General features: G+C 38.0%; 1 protein-coding gene across 2 annotated transcripts in view; it reads left to right on the forward strand.

Annotated features, from left to right (window-relative positions):
• Positions 1–12670, forward strand: part of LOC127639542 (helicase ARIP4-like) — a 24831-nt gene extending 12161 nt beyond the window's left edge. For both annotated transcript variants that reach the window (XM_052121606.1, XM_052121607.1), the window contains exons 9-22: positions 100–296; positions 734–1076; positions 1350–1527; positions 3878–4102; positions 5197–5315; positions 5526–5635; positions 5784–5883; positions 5978–6183; positions 6273–6448; positions 9008–9204; positions 9383–9561; positions 9651–9740; positions 9846–9935; positions 10026–12670. In XM_052121606.1, the coding sequence (XP_051977566.1) occupies positions 100–296; positions 734–1076; positions 1350–1527; positions 3878–4102; positions 5197–5315; positions 5526–5635; positions 5784–5883; positions 5978–6183; positions 6273–6448; positions 9008–9204; positions 9383–9561; positions 9651–9740; positions 9846–9935; positions 10026–10957 (3142 nt within the window). In that variant the 3' untranslated portion in view covers positions 10958–12670. The remainder of the gene's footprint in view (positions 1–99; positions 297–733; positions 1077–1349; positions 1528–3877; positions 4103–5196; positions 5316–5525; positions 5636–5783; positions 5884–5977; positions 6184–6272; positions 6449–9007; positions 9205–9382; positions 9562–9650; positions 9741–9845; positions 9936–10025) is intronic.
• The last annotated feature ends 2721 nt before the right edge of the window (positions 12671–15391 follow it).

Genomic DNA, 15391 nt, shown 5'->3' on the forward strand with positions numbered 1-15391 from the left:
GTGACTTATTTTCATGTCCATAATGTCATTTGTTTGGGTCGTTCTGATCTATAGTGCTACTTCGTTTAGTTTATGGTTTTTCATGTATGTCTGGATCAGAACCACAGTGGCACGGGCCAAAGTGGTGGAGGATTGGACTCGTGATGGTGGCGTGCTGCTAATGGGTTATGAGATGTACCGCCTGCTGTCTCTCAAAAAGAGCTTTGTGACCGGCCGCAAGAGGAAGTCCAAGAAACCCGCTGGACCTGTTATTATTGATCTGGACGAAGAGGACCGGCAGCAAGAGCTCCTGAAAGGTCTGTTCAATATGTAATATATAGTAGTATTGTAGGTCACCATCTTTGACCTTTGTTTACGAGTTTTTGCACTGTAGTTTAAGCAATTTGTTAATGTGCTAGACAGGCGTCTTTGACTGTTGCATCACGTCTCAGTGTGTTTTCAGCATTTAACAAAGGAGTGCCACCATTTTAGATGGCACGTCAAGTTAAAAAAAACATCCAACTTTGAAAAATGAATGAAATTTGCGAATGAAACTGTGACAGACGGCACACATTAGCTGTGCGGTTCCACATAGATGTAGTCCTGACTGCCATTAAGAAATTCTTCTTCATTAATAGAACTGCAGGAAATATGAATCCACATTTAAGTAAAATATAAGTGGTAACTACACTGTGGTAACATTAGTGAATAGTGAGTGCCCTCAATTTGCTAATTTGTCAAATTGTTACTTTAGGGATTGAGAGAGCGCTGTCTCGGCCCGGTCCGGATGTTGTTATATGTGATGAGGGTCACCGTATCAAGAACTGCCACGCCAGCACCTCCCAGACCCTGAAGAACATCCGGTCACGGCGACGGGTAGTTTTGACCGGATACCCGCTGCAAAACAACCTGATTGAGTATTGGTGCATGGTGGATTTCGTCCGACCTGATTTCCTCGGTACGCGGCAGGAGTTTAGTAACATGTTCGAGAGGCCCATTCTGAACGGACAGTGTGTAGACAGCACGCCACAAGACGTTCGGCTCATGAGATACAGGAGTCACGTATTGCACAGCCTGCTGGAGGGCTTTGTGCAGAGGTGGGTTAAAGAGCGCCGCCCTGGTGGACTGAATGAAAATGCCACTTGTGCATTTATTTTTATTTTTAATTTTTTGTGGTTTGACCAACTTTTTAGTGTATGGCTGTTTCTGAATGGAATTGAAGCTTAATTCTTACTAATTACAGTCAATACTTCCTACTATTATGCCTGAGATGTCTTCATTTTTATTTTCAAATTGCCAAAATAATAAATGTATCTGCCTCAAACAGACACAAAAAGTTCACAATAAGCTACTACTGTCTGCATTCCCAGACGAGGTCATGATGTCCTACGAATGCAGCTTCCTGAGAAAGAGGAGCATGTGATCCTGGTACGACTGTCTCGCCTGCAGAGGGCACTCTACACTGAGTTTATGAACCGTTTCAGAGAGGCAGGAAACAGCGGGTGGCTTGGACTCAACCCACTCAAAGCTTTCTGTGTCTGCTGCAAGGTATGAACTCACACTGGGTGTTGATGATGGAGCTTAATGGTTCATAAATGAACTGGACAAGTAAACCGAGTTTTGTGAATTTCTCTAGAGCATTTACATTTTACTCGTTTTGCTGAGGTCTGAAAGGTTTTATCGGTTTGATGATGTTCTTGTGTACACTTGCATGCATGCAAGTGACCTGAAAGGTCAAGTTAAACGTTTTGAAAATGAATTGGTGAAAAAGCGTGGGAATCCTGCTCTAACAGTTGTGTAAGTGACCTCTGATTGGCTAAACTCATTTTATCAGTGTAGTTAACCCTGTCATTCATCAGGACGGGCAAATATTTACATAGTCATTAGTACATTATGAATTATTATTGAATAAATATATATTATACTTAATTATATCACAAACATTTGTGTTACATTGTTAATTTAACATTGTTAATAAGTATTTACATTTGACCACATTTATATATCAATGTATATGCAGTGAATATAAATGTGGTCAAATGTTAATATATTTTAATATGACATATTAATTATTAATATTATAATATATTATTATATAAATATTTACTATAGTAATAATATGATATATTGTTATTAATTGGCATTGACCACATTTATACATCAATGTATAATTAGTGAATGTAAACGCTAATAATATTAATTATTAATATTATGTAAGTATATACTCTTTTATTATAGTAATTATATATTGTCATTAGTATTAATTCACACTAATTAATAATTTATTAATGCATATTCAGTAAACTTAAAATTAACAGTATATAAATATTTACTATAGTAATTATATATTTATATTAATATTAATTCACACTAATTAATCATAATTAATTAATATTATCATAATTTAACCATATTTATTAATGCATATTCAGTAAACTTAAAATTAATAGTATATAAATATTTACTATTGTAATTATATATTTGTATTAATATTAATTCACACTAATTAATCATAATTAATAATATAATATATAAATATATACTCTAGTAATTATATATTTGTATTAATATTAATTCACACGAATTAATCATAATTAATAATATAATATATAAATATATACTCTAGTAATTATATATTTGTATTAATATTAATTCACACGAATTAATCATAATTAATAATATAATATATAAATATATACTCTAGTAATTATATATTTGTATTAATATTAATTCAGCACTAATTAATAATTTATTAATGCATATTCATTAAACACAAAATTTATATTATATAAATATTTACTATTGTAATTATATATATGTATTAATATTAATTCACACTAATTAATAATTTATTAATGCATATTCAGTAAACACAAAATTAATAGTATATAAATATTTAATACTGTAATTATATATTTGTATTAATATTAATTCACACTAATTAATCATAATTAATAATATAATATATAAATATATACTCTAGTAATTATATATTTGTATTAATATTAATTTGCACTAATTAATAATTTATTAATGCATATTCATTAAACACAAAATTTATATTATATAAATATTTACTATTGTAATTATATATATATATGTATTAATATTAATTCACACTAATTAATAATAATTAATATTATCATAATTTGACCATATTTATTAATGCATATTTAGTAAACATAAAATGTATATTATAATATTATATAAATATATACTCTAGTAATTATATATTTGTATTAGTATTAATTCACACTAATTAATCATTATTAATTAATGTTAACATATGACCTTATTTATTAATGCATATTCAGTGAACACAAGATGTCTATTATAATATATTATTATAGCACATAGTACTGTACGCCTGTTCAATGATATGAGAATAAATCACAATATATATTGAGTTCTTGAGCCACTTTTTGTTTTGTCAATTCTTGATTCATCTGCCACAATATTGCAATTTATTTCATACTGAACTTCAATCCGTATTTTATATTAATTACAGGCCCTACATATTATATTTACAAACATTTGAATTATTATGCATTATTTGATATTTTAATTCTTTATTTGGAGACCTTTCTCAGCAAATAATGATGTATGTGATTAATTTGATAAATAATTAGAATCGATTGACAGCCGTAACAATAATGTATATTCACATTTGCATATTCAGTGAATATAAATGTGGTCATATTGTGAATGTTCTCATAGTTGTGATGCAACAAATGCAACGACTTCTGAAAGAGCTGCAGCATCTTTAAATGTTCTAGGTGGACTGCGGAGGGAATTTTGAGATGTGAACTTTAGCGTATATCTACATAGCACATAAAACACTCATTTCAGATAAGCAACAAAAATCCTGTTTTTACTTATTTTACTTTGTATGGTGTAGATCTGGAATCATCCTGATGTTTTGTACGAGGCTCTTCAGAAGGAGAATCTGGCCAATGAGCAAGATCTGGATCTGGATGACCTCAACTCCACCAGCGGGACCCGCTGCTCTGCCCCGGGACTGAAGGGCAAAACATCCGACCCCGCCAACAGCAAGATGACCGTGGCTACAATGGGTCTGAATCCCTTACAGGAGAGAGCCAACCAAGTCATCACTTATGAATGGGTAACACCCATTTTCAATTTTATACAGTGTTTTGCGGGTTTTAAAAAAAGTGATGCTCTATGGACAGCATCTATGTCATAATGATGATTACCACAGAAAATAATTTAGCCTCATCCTCAAGTTTGTAAAAGCAAAATACATTCACAGCAATGCACTGACTTAAGTCTGTGGAGAAATGTTGAGCTGTAAAGTTGTCTAAGGGTGCTTTCACACTGGCAGTTTAGTCCGAAACAGAGCACGGTTCGCATGATAAATTGGTAACGTGAAAGCTGTCATGCGGACCATGGAGCGCACCGTGGTACCGAACCCGAGACTACCTGTAGGAGGCGGTCTGAGTTCGGTTGCACTGGACCTGTAGCGTGATTCGCGTGAATGTGAAAGCAACTCGGACTCGGGTGCGCACTCGTTCAGGAAGTAAAGTAACCTGCGCATGTGTTTTAGCCGATAACGATATCATTAGTTTCGACAACACACGAGGATCCACACGTTCCTGAAAGTCCCAAAAAATAATGACATACAAGTACAATCAACACTATAAATACTGTCTGTCTATCTATATTATAAATACTATATATAGATACTATAATAGGTTATAAATATAGGGTATAGTAGGAGATGACAGTGGCGATAACTTCACCTTGGACACGAGCGTAAGCGTGCAGTGTAAACAAAGATGCAGATTAATTCCTTGCAATCTTCTCCTCAAAAAAACGCAGTTTGTGAGCAGCAGTAACCCGCCTTCCACTGGACATCTGATGAGTTACGCCATGAAGCGCACATATACGCAGTTGTCATTCACTCTGCTGTGCATAATGGCACCAAAAAAAACAAAGTATGATGAGTCACGTTGTGTACACCATGCGTGTTTCTGATGACGTAAGTTGAACGCAAATGGACCGGGGTTCGATAGAATCCAGTGAGTGTGAAACCAGACCAACGCTGCGGGGGCACCGGGAACAATCGCACTCGGAATCGGACCGCAGCAAACGTGCCCAGTGTGAAAGCCCCCTAAGTTGTAGGGGGGATAAACATACAGAGATAAACTGATCTTGAACATTGAAACATATTTCACCTAATTAATTTGTTTATTTTAGGCAAAAGACATCATGACCAACTACCAGACGGGTGTTTTGGAAAACTCTGCAAAGATGGTTCTGTTGTTCCACCTTATCGACGAGAGTGTTAGCCGAAGAGATAAAATACTGGTTTTCAGGTAGGAACTGAAATGCAGAGTCTAAACATAAAGTCTCCAATGTAAATCCAAGACGAGACCAGAACAAAGTTGTATTTACTGTGTTTGCAATCTCCATGTTTGACAATTCACAGATGTTGACTTTTAATGATCTCTTCTGTCAGTCATGCTGTTATTTTGTAAAGATAAACCAGTTACGTGAGCTCATTTATCTGCGTGTTATTCTTGCAGTCAGAGTTTATCCACACTCACAGTCATCGAAGAGTTCCTCTGTCGGAGGCCCATGCCAATCCAAACAGAAACCGGGATGCACAACTGGGTCCGCAACGTCAATTACTACAGTGAGTTTCGGTTAATGCTGGATCAGACACAACTTGTCACAAACCAGTCAACAACTTAAACGAACTATATTATAGACATCATTAATGCAATATTAAACTAGTCAAAATGCTCAGCCCCAGTGTGTGTGTGTTTATGGATCCTTTTCAGGGTTGGATGGGAGCACATCAGCTTCAGAGCGAGAGAGACTCATCAACCAGTTTAACGACCCAGCAAACAACCAAGCCTGGGTCTTCCTGCTGTCCACTAGGTGACTTAATTTAGAAAATGATCCACATGTGGGGTCACATGATGATGATGATGAGGAGGAGGAGCTTTGGACTAACAGATGGTTTTGTCTGTAGGGCTGGCTGTTTGGGGGTGAATCTGATTGGGGCGAATCGCGTTGTGGTTTTCGACGCCTCGTGGAATCCGTGTCATGACGCTCAGGCTGTTTGTCGCGTGTATCGCTATGGCCAACGCAAACCTTGTCACATCTACAGGCTGGTGTGTGACTTCACACTGGAGAAGAAGATCTATGATCGACAGGTGTCCAAGCAGGGCATGTCTGGTAAGAGAGAGAATGTGTGTGTATTTGTGTGTTTCCCTGAGTAATATGATGAGCCGTACTGACATTATTGTTTTGCCTTTGTGTTCCAGATCGAGTTGTAGACGATTTGAACCCTGTTCTTACCTTCACACGGAAGGAGGTGGAGTCTTTGCTGCACTTTGTAGAAGAGGAGCCTGATCCTAACCGGTCAGAACTGGTCCCTAGTGAGGACATGGAAATTGTCATAAAACAGGCCTGTTTGCTGTACCCACACTTATTAACCAAGGTACGCACACAGGCACACCTGTAGTTCTCAAACAAGGTACACATGAGGGATGTGAACAGTTACCGAAACATTTTTACCAAGCTGGTACCAAAATTTGGTAACGGTGGAGGAAAATGCTACTATAGCGTGAATGAGAAGCATAAAAGTAGCAAAACCGATGCGTTTTCAAACAAAATACAATTGGTGTGGAAGTTCTGTAGAAGCTTAGCAAAACTACTGTACTCCACATCGTTTTCCAAATTCTACTATGGTGTGGGCTGAACTCACTTCGGTACCAAGTCGGTACTAATATAAAAAAAGCTGTAACGATACCAGTGTTTCTGCAGTACCGGTAGTACCGACTCAATCCGGTACTAGCACGCAGTATGACTAACACACGACAGCTCATTTTGAGCATGTGCTCTGTTACTCCTTACATTCAAATGGACAATTAATCAAATTAAAATCATGACATTCCTAGTGTGATTTATTAAACCGCTAAAGGCTGCCATCTTACTGTGGAAGAGCTGCATACTTTAAATGAATGTACTATAAGTCCGACCGCTCATACACTGGAAACTTCACATACATTGAGGATCATTCATGACACGTTGTATCAGATGACAGAGCAGAGCACTAAGCCACTGTGAACCACGCAGCACATGTAAACCATACATTTCTATTATTAAATCACAGCATTTGCACTCTAATCTCAACTTTATTTATATATAAATACTCAGCACGGGGCGGCTGTGGCTCAGTTGATAGAGCGGGTCGGCCACGCAGGGTTGGTGGTTTGAATCCTGGCCCTCACGACTCCACATGCCAAAGTGTCCTTGGGCAAGACACTGAACCCCAAGTTGCTCCTAATGGCAGGCTAGTGCCTTACATGGCAGCTCTGCCATCATTGGTGTATGAATGTGTGTGAATGGGTGAATGAGTCACAGTGTAAAGCGCTTTGAATACAGTTAATGTTAAAAAGGCGCTATATAAGTGCAGACCATTTACCATTTATATAGCATTTAAAACAACAGAGTTGTCCAAAGTGCATCACAGTAATACAATTTAAAACCTTACATTTGAAAATGACCACATACACAAACATCAGCAATCAAAAATAAAAACACTCCAAAACTGTGTCCTACATTTCATTCGTCAGACTCAAAGTCCAGTGTAAAGAGATGATATTTCAGACGTGACTTAAGTCTCGGTGTGGAAAACTGTCTATCCGCAAATTGAAGATTCAGGCAAAAAATACTTGTCATAATAAAAGCAAGTTTTAAAATAGTTTCAAGCTAGAGCCCTGAAACTGAAGAAATTGTGACAGAAATGTATTCCAACTATAGTAAAATGTCATATTCATTGTAATAATAATAATAACTATGCAGTATATCACAAGCAAGACTGCTGTTGAATAAAACAGTTTGACAAAAAAAATGCAATTACATGTTGAAAAGTTATATTTGCACTGATTAAAAGTTAAGAATGACTTGATTGAATTGCAGACACCATTTTTGATGATGAAATGGAGTTCTGGAAAATAAAAATAATAACTAAATGGAAAACATGATGTGGTAAGAATAAAACCGATTGGGGTCTGGGTATCTCAGCGAGTATTGACGCTGACTACCACACCTGGAGTCACGAGTTTGAAATTGGCCCGGTTGCTAGGGTGGGTAACCTCCATATGGTCGCTATAATGTGGTACTTGCTCTCGGTTGGGTGCGTGGTGAGTTGTGCGTGGATGTCGCGGAGAAGAGCGTTAAGCCTCGTCTCCGTGGTAACGTGCTCAACAAGCCACATGATAAGATGCGCGGATTGACAGTCTCGGATGCAACTGAGATTCGTCCTCCGCCAACCGGGTTGAGACGAGTCACTACGCCACCACGAGGACTTGGCGTGCATTGGGAATTGGGCGTTCCAAAATTGGGGAGAAAAATAAAAGAGAAGAAAACAGATTTCAGGGCGCTACTTAAAAACACTCAAGCAATGCATCCTTGATTGAGAAACACTTGAAGGAAACATGCATTTATTATTTACGTTGAAATGTAACTTTTTAAATAGGGTAAATGGGTGTGTTCAATAGCATATTATCATATTAGCAATGTGAAATTTCACTAGTATCGATACCGACTTCTGAAATGTTGGTACCTTGGCAACACTATCATGAATATTAATTAGGTTGTGCTTACATTGCTGCGTAACCTTCTTGGAGCATCCTGTCACATTAGCCTAATTGCTGTCTGAATTCCATACTAACAATTGCTTTTTCGTATTGTAAAATTCTGAATCCTACTATGGTGTGGGCTTAGGCCATGATTATTAATTAGGTTGTTCGGATGTTGCTTTACCTTCTCGAATGAATGAATGTTAAACTTTTTACACTTCTTGGAGCATCTAGTCATGTAAACTTATTTCACACCAGCAACTACTTTCTGAGTTCTATAAATCAATTTTTACCAGGTTTAATATGGCAAAGATGTTGCTCATGAATATTATTTAGGTTGTGCAGACATGGATTTGTAACCTTCCTGGAGTGTCCAGTCACATAACGCAATTTTGCTCTGTATTTCAAACCAGCAACCATTCCATCATGAGTCTCTACTTATGGACCGCAAGGATTTGAAACTGACCAAAGCAGAAAAGCGAGCAGCCAAGAAGAGCTATGAAGATGAGAAACGGGCATCCGTGCCCTATCAGCGGCCCTCTTATGCACATTATTACCCAGCTAGTGACCAGAGTCTCACCAATATCCCTGCTTTCAGCCAGAGAAACTGGTGAGTCCAGGCCAAAAAACTTAAAATATATATATATATATGTGTGTGTATCACCTTTCTGTATCTTACTATTAATGTGAAAATTGTTGCAAAAAATATTGACTTTTGGTGTTTTGGTAGACAAATCTGTTTTCCCATTAAGATGATTACTTTTAATTTATGCTAACATTTTGTTTAGGCGCCCCCCCCCTCATTTAGAAGAGAAGCCAGTTGCAAGTGTCAGGCCGGTCCAGTCCACACCCATTCCCATGATGCCACGGCAGATACCCATGGGCATCCCCAGTTCAAGTGCGGGATTTCCAGTCAACTACCTGCAAAAGGCTGGTGTCTATGTTCAACGAGTTGTCACCACCACAGGTAAAAACCATTCACTTGCAACACATGTCTGCATGTTGTGTTTGAATTCTATACAATGTTTCTTCATGGTTTCTTGTTTTTGTTTGCAGATATTGTGATCCCAGGGTCCAACAGCAGCACAGATGTCCAGGCCCGGATCGGTGCAGGAGAGAGTATTCATGTTATCAGAGGATCCAAAGGTACCCCATTTTCATGTTTCAGCCATTGGGAGTGATTCCTTACTTTTGCAGTGCTGTTCCATGGGTAAGCTATATTTGCTTCATATTCTTGCTTCTCTTCTGCAGGCACATACATAAGGACCAATGACGGAAGGATATTTGCCATCCGCTCTGGAAAGTCAAGACCACCTGATGGAGGAGCCACAGCCTCAAGAGGTTCACTAATGACAAATGTGTCTTGTAGCAGAAGCAATCAGTCCCCCTAGTGAAACTTAGTACTAACAAAATATTTTCTCTTTCTCACAGAGGACTCTGGTTCCACCTTGCACTCTGTCAGTAATGGTCGCGCATCGCCTCAAGAGCAAAAACGTTTAACCCCAGAAGCTCAACCTCGCTCTTCGCCCCCAGACAGTTCCAAGCTGCTCCGAGAGTACTACGCCAACAAGGACACCGTTCCTGTGGGAAATAACTTGCCATCCCCGGGAACACCTGAACCCTCGAGAATGGACAGACCCGCCCAGCACAGTCGTGTACCCGAGCAGCACCGGCAGCTTGGCAATGACGCCATCACATCCCTGGACGTCCAAAATTTGAAACGGAAGCTTGCAGAAAGTCGGACATCCAAACAATCTAGCGGCAAACGGACCTCGACTTCTGCCGGTGCTGCCGGGAGTTACCCGGGGTTTCCTTTAAGCAGCGCATATGGGTTTCCGCCAATGGGGCTCAACCCCGCCCTTTTGGGTGCACTGGGACACTTGACTCCGCCCACACTTGGAAGTAGGTCGCATCTCCTACATCAAGCTGGGCAGACGCTAGGCGACCTAAACGCAATGTTCCCCTCCGAGACTCTTGGATTGAGATCATCCAACAGCTCTTTCGCCTCCACTTGCTCCACCGACACCACCTCGACAACTCACGCCAGTATGTTGGCGTCTTCATCCTCCTTTCCCTCTTCATCATCTTCTTCCTCTTCCTCCACTCTTCCACCTTTCATGATGAACCCAGGGATGGCGAGCATGCTATCCAGCTTCCCGGTACCGTTTTCCCAACCTTTATTCCCGAGTTCCTTTCACCCGAGAGGCCTGACATCTACGCCTACTCCTGCCTCAACTGCCTCCACCTTTCTCTCGTCCTCCAGCCTGTTCAGCCGCCCTGAAACACACCCGTCCGTAGCCGAAAATGGAGGAAGCAGCTCAGATGACGATGTCATTGAGGTTATGGCCAGTGAGGGACTGTGATCAACTGCCTCTTCAATTCCATTGTTGCGAAAGGAGTGATCCGATTGGATGAAACTGAAATAATATAAATCCAAATGCTGAATATGCATTGAAAGGGGATATATATTTTTCCTAACAGTAAGGGACCAGAGGGCTTACGGGAAGAGCCCTAGTTTTATCTCCTTTTGTGGGCCTGGAAACGGACCTTATGAACTGTAGAGAATACCGAACCGAACATAATGTGATTGTCTTTACGAACGGTTTGCATTCGTAAGAGATTACTTTAGAGATACTTAGCTGTTTGCTAGACCTTGTGGCATCACCTGGAATTATAAAAGTAAAGATACATGACTTTTATTATAATTGTAAGTACTACTATTGCATTTTGTAAATGGTGGTTCTACAGGAATATTCTTAAGGCCAAAGTATACTTCAGTTGTCCACGTGCCGCTACATCTCGTGCACAGTCTGCACTCAGACCAATATTTATAGATTAGCGTACAGTCCACTGCAGTAGGCACATTGTCTGCGCATGTGCCTGCCATTGGCTGTCCTAAAGAGTATCAAAAAGCAGTCGTAGCACGAATGTGTCAATCTCGACCACACAAGAGTCACAGTAAAAAAAAAACATGCTTTGAAAGACTGAGCACCTGACTGTGTGCTAGACAGAACGGCACATGGAAAAACTCAGTATACTCTATAGATGTTAGTTGTGTTGATCATTGAAATCACAGACTGGGCAAACAAGGAGTTCGTAACAGTTGAATCGTAGAGTGACGTAAGCCATGCCTAGCGTTCAGCACCACCAAGACCTTTTCTTTCCTTTAACAAATGACAAACAAACAAGGAAAACCTTAAAAACTCGAATGTATTTTCATGTTAGCCTTTAAAATCTGGTGGAGGGACGTAAGTTTAGTGCGTTTAGTTCAATATTAGCCTTAAAGCAGACAAAAGGATCTGTGTTCTCATTCAAATGCGTAGCAACAAAATCATCTGTCATTCGCCATTATCTTACGAATGTGTAGACTGTTATGCAACCCTACTAGCTGTTGTTTTTTCCCCGAATATGCGCTTCGGATTTTTTAGCGCTGTCATTACGTTAGCTGGCAATTTCATCTGTGTTGGGGCCACAGTCATGACTAAAGCGTTAGTTTGGCCGTTTCGAAGAATCACAATGGGGTAAACGTTTGTGTTAATGTTGATTCGTATTTACGTGCTGGTTGACCTGTGACTGACAAATCCCTCAGCCAATAACACTGTTCATTCTCTGTGCCTATTAGAGCTCTATATTTTGACTCCTCCCACAATCTGCGTTCTCATTAGCAGATACCCATGTTATGATTTTTGATTCTGCAGACCTTGTTATATAAATACTGTTTTGTGCATTTTATATGTGATTATTATATTGTTTTTTCTTTGTATTGTATCATCTTATGACATGAATTCGTTTTTCTTTTCACTATGTACAAATTTACCTGAAATATTTATTTATAATGCTGTGGAGTAATTCATTTTATTTGATGTTTTTAGACATTTTCGAACTTTTTTTAAGAAGAAGAAAAAAAGATCCCTCCAATCAAAGAGAGTCGGGACCCAAAAACGTGATCGCATACAAACATACAAACCCCAGGAGGTGTGCACATGTCATCTCATGTTCCCAGCATGGGGAGTAGAACATTCAAATGACATTGTATTTATTAAATATCGTTTTAACATAAATAAACTTGACGACTCCTGTATTCAATACATAGTTCTTCCTTGGTTCTCAGTCTTGTGTGACTTCAGCTTGACTTTATTTAAAAAGACATTATTTGTGTAGGTTTTTAGACCGGTTTTGGTCAGTTACTCTGATTTTGCTCTGTATGTAAACACGTTTACTGGCTTTCATACTGTTTATGTTTTAGATATCAAAATCAGAGCATTATCAGTTTATTTCATTAATCATATAAACACAAATTTTTGTCAGATGACAGATTTTTTAATAAGATAATTTTTGGTAGTTATCAGTGTATTTTGTGCATGTAAACTTGCTCAAAGTTTAGGCCTATATTAATTTATAATAATATAATGGTATGATATTAATTAAATAACCATTACAGATTAACATAATATTGATATTTATGTTATCATTTATTAAAGAAAATGCATTACACTACATTTTTTTTATTTATCAATTTTAATTGCATCAATTTTATCCGGTTGTAGCTGTATCATTTCAGCTCCTAATTTTAGATATCGTCATATTAAAACTACTTATTAAACTATAAAGTTATGACCGTCATATTAAACTATTGTTATTTCCCTTTGGTTCTTTTCAGATATGACACAGGTAGTTATATATAGGCATTTCCAAACATTTATTTAGATCAGCGAATAAAAATGACAGAATCACTGCCGAAAACGCGGCAAACTTCCCCATTAAAATTACACTTTCAAAATAAAAGTCCCATATTCGACGATGATGATGATAATAATACATAAGCGCGATATTATTTGATTGTATGGCACAGATTAAAACAAAGTAATTCTTAAATTATATTTATTGTTTTTATTTATTTAAGGAAATGCTTTACAAATGAAATTTCTACATTCGGCTGTAGCTGTATATTTTCAGTTCCAACTCGTGATATACAGTAATAATAAACTACTTATATAAATCAACGACCATTTAAACCAGTCTTCTTTCTACTTGATTCCTCTCAGATATTATATAAGTTTTCATTTATATTTAAATTAACATACGTATACATTTATATCAGTGAATAAAAAAAACAAATCTGAATCATTAGCGAGAGCGGCAAAATTCCCCGGTAACAATTACACTTTCAAAATAAAAGTCCTGTCACACAGTTACCCATAAAGGTGTGTGTGTGTGTGTGTGAGAGAGAGAGACTAGAAGACCAACTGATATTTATTCATTAATTTATAGAAGAAAGTTCATAACAAATTATATTATACATGAGTTTCAAAAGTGTAAACAGAACAGAAAAAGATAACCTGACATTCGTAAACGCAAGTAATTTCTTACAGGAACTTTTAAAGAATAACAAATAATTTAATGGCATTATTTAGTCTCCAACGATTTCAGTCATTATCAAAGATAATTGCCATCTAAATGAAGTCCTCAGTACATCTGAAATGCATTCAAGGATATACAGTGTTTTATAAAAATACTTTTTGGTCAGTTTCATTTTTTACAAAGGATTCTTCTCCATCACACATTTTCAGAACGAAAAATATAAAGAAACTCTGATCTGGTTGGTACTGTACATTCACAACAAGTCTGAATGCCTGCGTATCATTCGCCAGCTTCAAATTTACTCATTTAGAAACTTTGGCTTTGAAAATCTCAATGCTGCGGTCGTTTCTTGGCCATGTAAGCGTTTGTAACCGGACTCATAACCAGAGTACATAGAGATGGGGAGAGGGCCGCCAGGTACCACATATACCCACTTCCACTGGTACTGAACCATACAGAACACAGTCCCAGAACCAGGCTGGCGCTGCCCAGAAGGTACATCATAAGACTTGAGGTGGCATGGTAGCTTTTCAGCTTTGCCAGTGAACAACCTTTAGCTAGCTTGGGGTAGAGCAGAGAAAGACAATTGCACAAGTGATATTTCTTGCAGTATATACAACAGTTCAATGAGTACGGTCAACAAAATGCATTTGTGCATGGAACTACTTTATTACGCGACGGATCAGAATCTGCCATTGCTGGTTTAAACCAAATGATGCATTCAAACCTCTCAAAAACATCACTTTAGAATTAGCATCACAGCTTGGGCTGTTGCTAACGTGTGTGTGTATGTGTGTGTGTGTGTGTGTGTGTGTGTGTGTGTGTGTGTGTGTGTGTGTGTGTGTGTGTGTGTGAGAGAGATGCAGTAGTGTGTTAGTCAGATTTCTGAAGATAATGTAATTTTGGTCAAATTCATCCTATTTTCTCAGTGGAAAAATAGCCATCCGAGCAGGGGTATTCCTCCATATTTCGCGGTAGCTAGTGCACAAGAGTCTTTCCATATAGAAACTGCAATTTCCTCCACCATTTTGAACAGTATGTCTTGTCCAATGTGGAAAGTCAAGTCAAGTGGTCAAGTCAAAATCCTGCAAGAGGGAAATGCTTAGAGTTTTTATAATAAATCAGTCTATTGTGTTTCTCAGCTGTGATGAGCCTTAATGCTGAAGTTGTTCGTTTAAAGCCGTTTAAAGCCATTTTGTAGCATTAGTAGTAATACAAGCAATCACGTAGTGCTGATGAATGAAAACACTGACTGATGCTGACTCACTTCACATCACCTAACTGGCTCATATTACACTCAAAAAGGATCTTTTGCCACTGCCTGCTGGATAAAATATGCATTTAACAAAATTAAATGTAAAGAGACAGATATAGTTTTTAACACATCTGCACTGCTCTGCACAAACGGAAGCGGGGTGATACAAACAGTGAAGCGT

Source organism: Xyrauchen texanus, chromosome 48 (genome assembly GCF_025860055.1).
Source record: "Xyrauchen texanus isolate HMW12.3.18 chromosome 48, RBS_HiC_50CHRs, whole genome shotgun sequence".
In the NCBI taxonomy this organism is placed as follows: Eukaryota; Metazoa; Chordata; class Actinopteri; order Cypriniformes; family Catostomidae; genus Xyrauchen; species Xyrauchen texanus.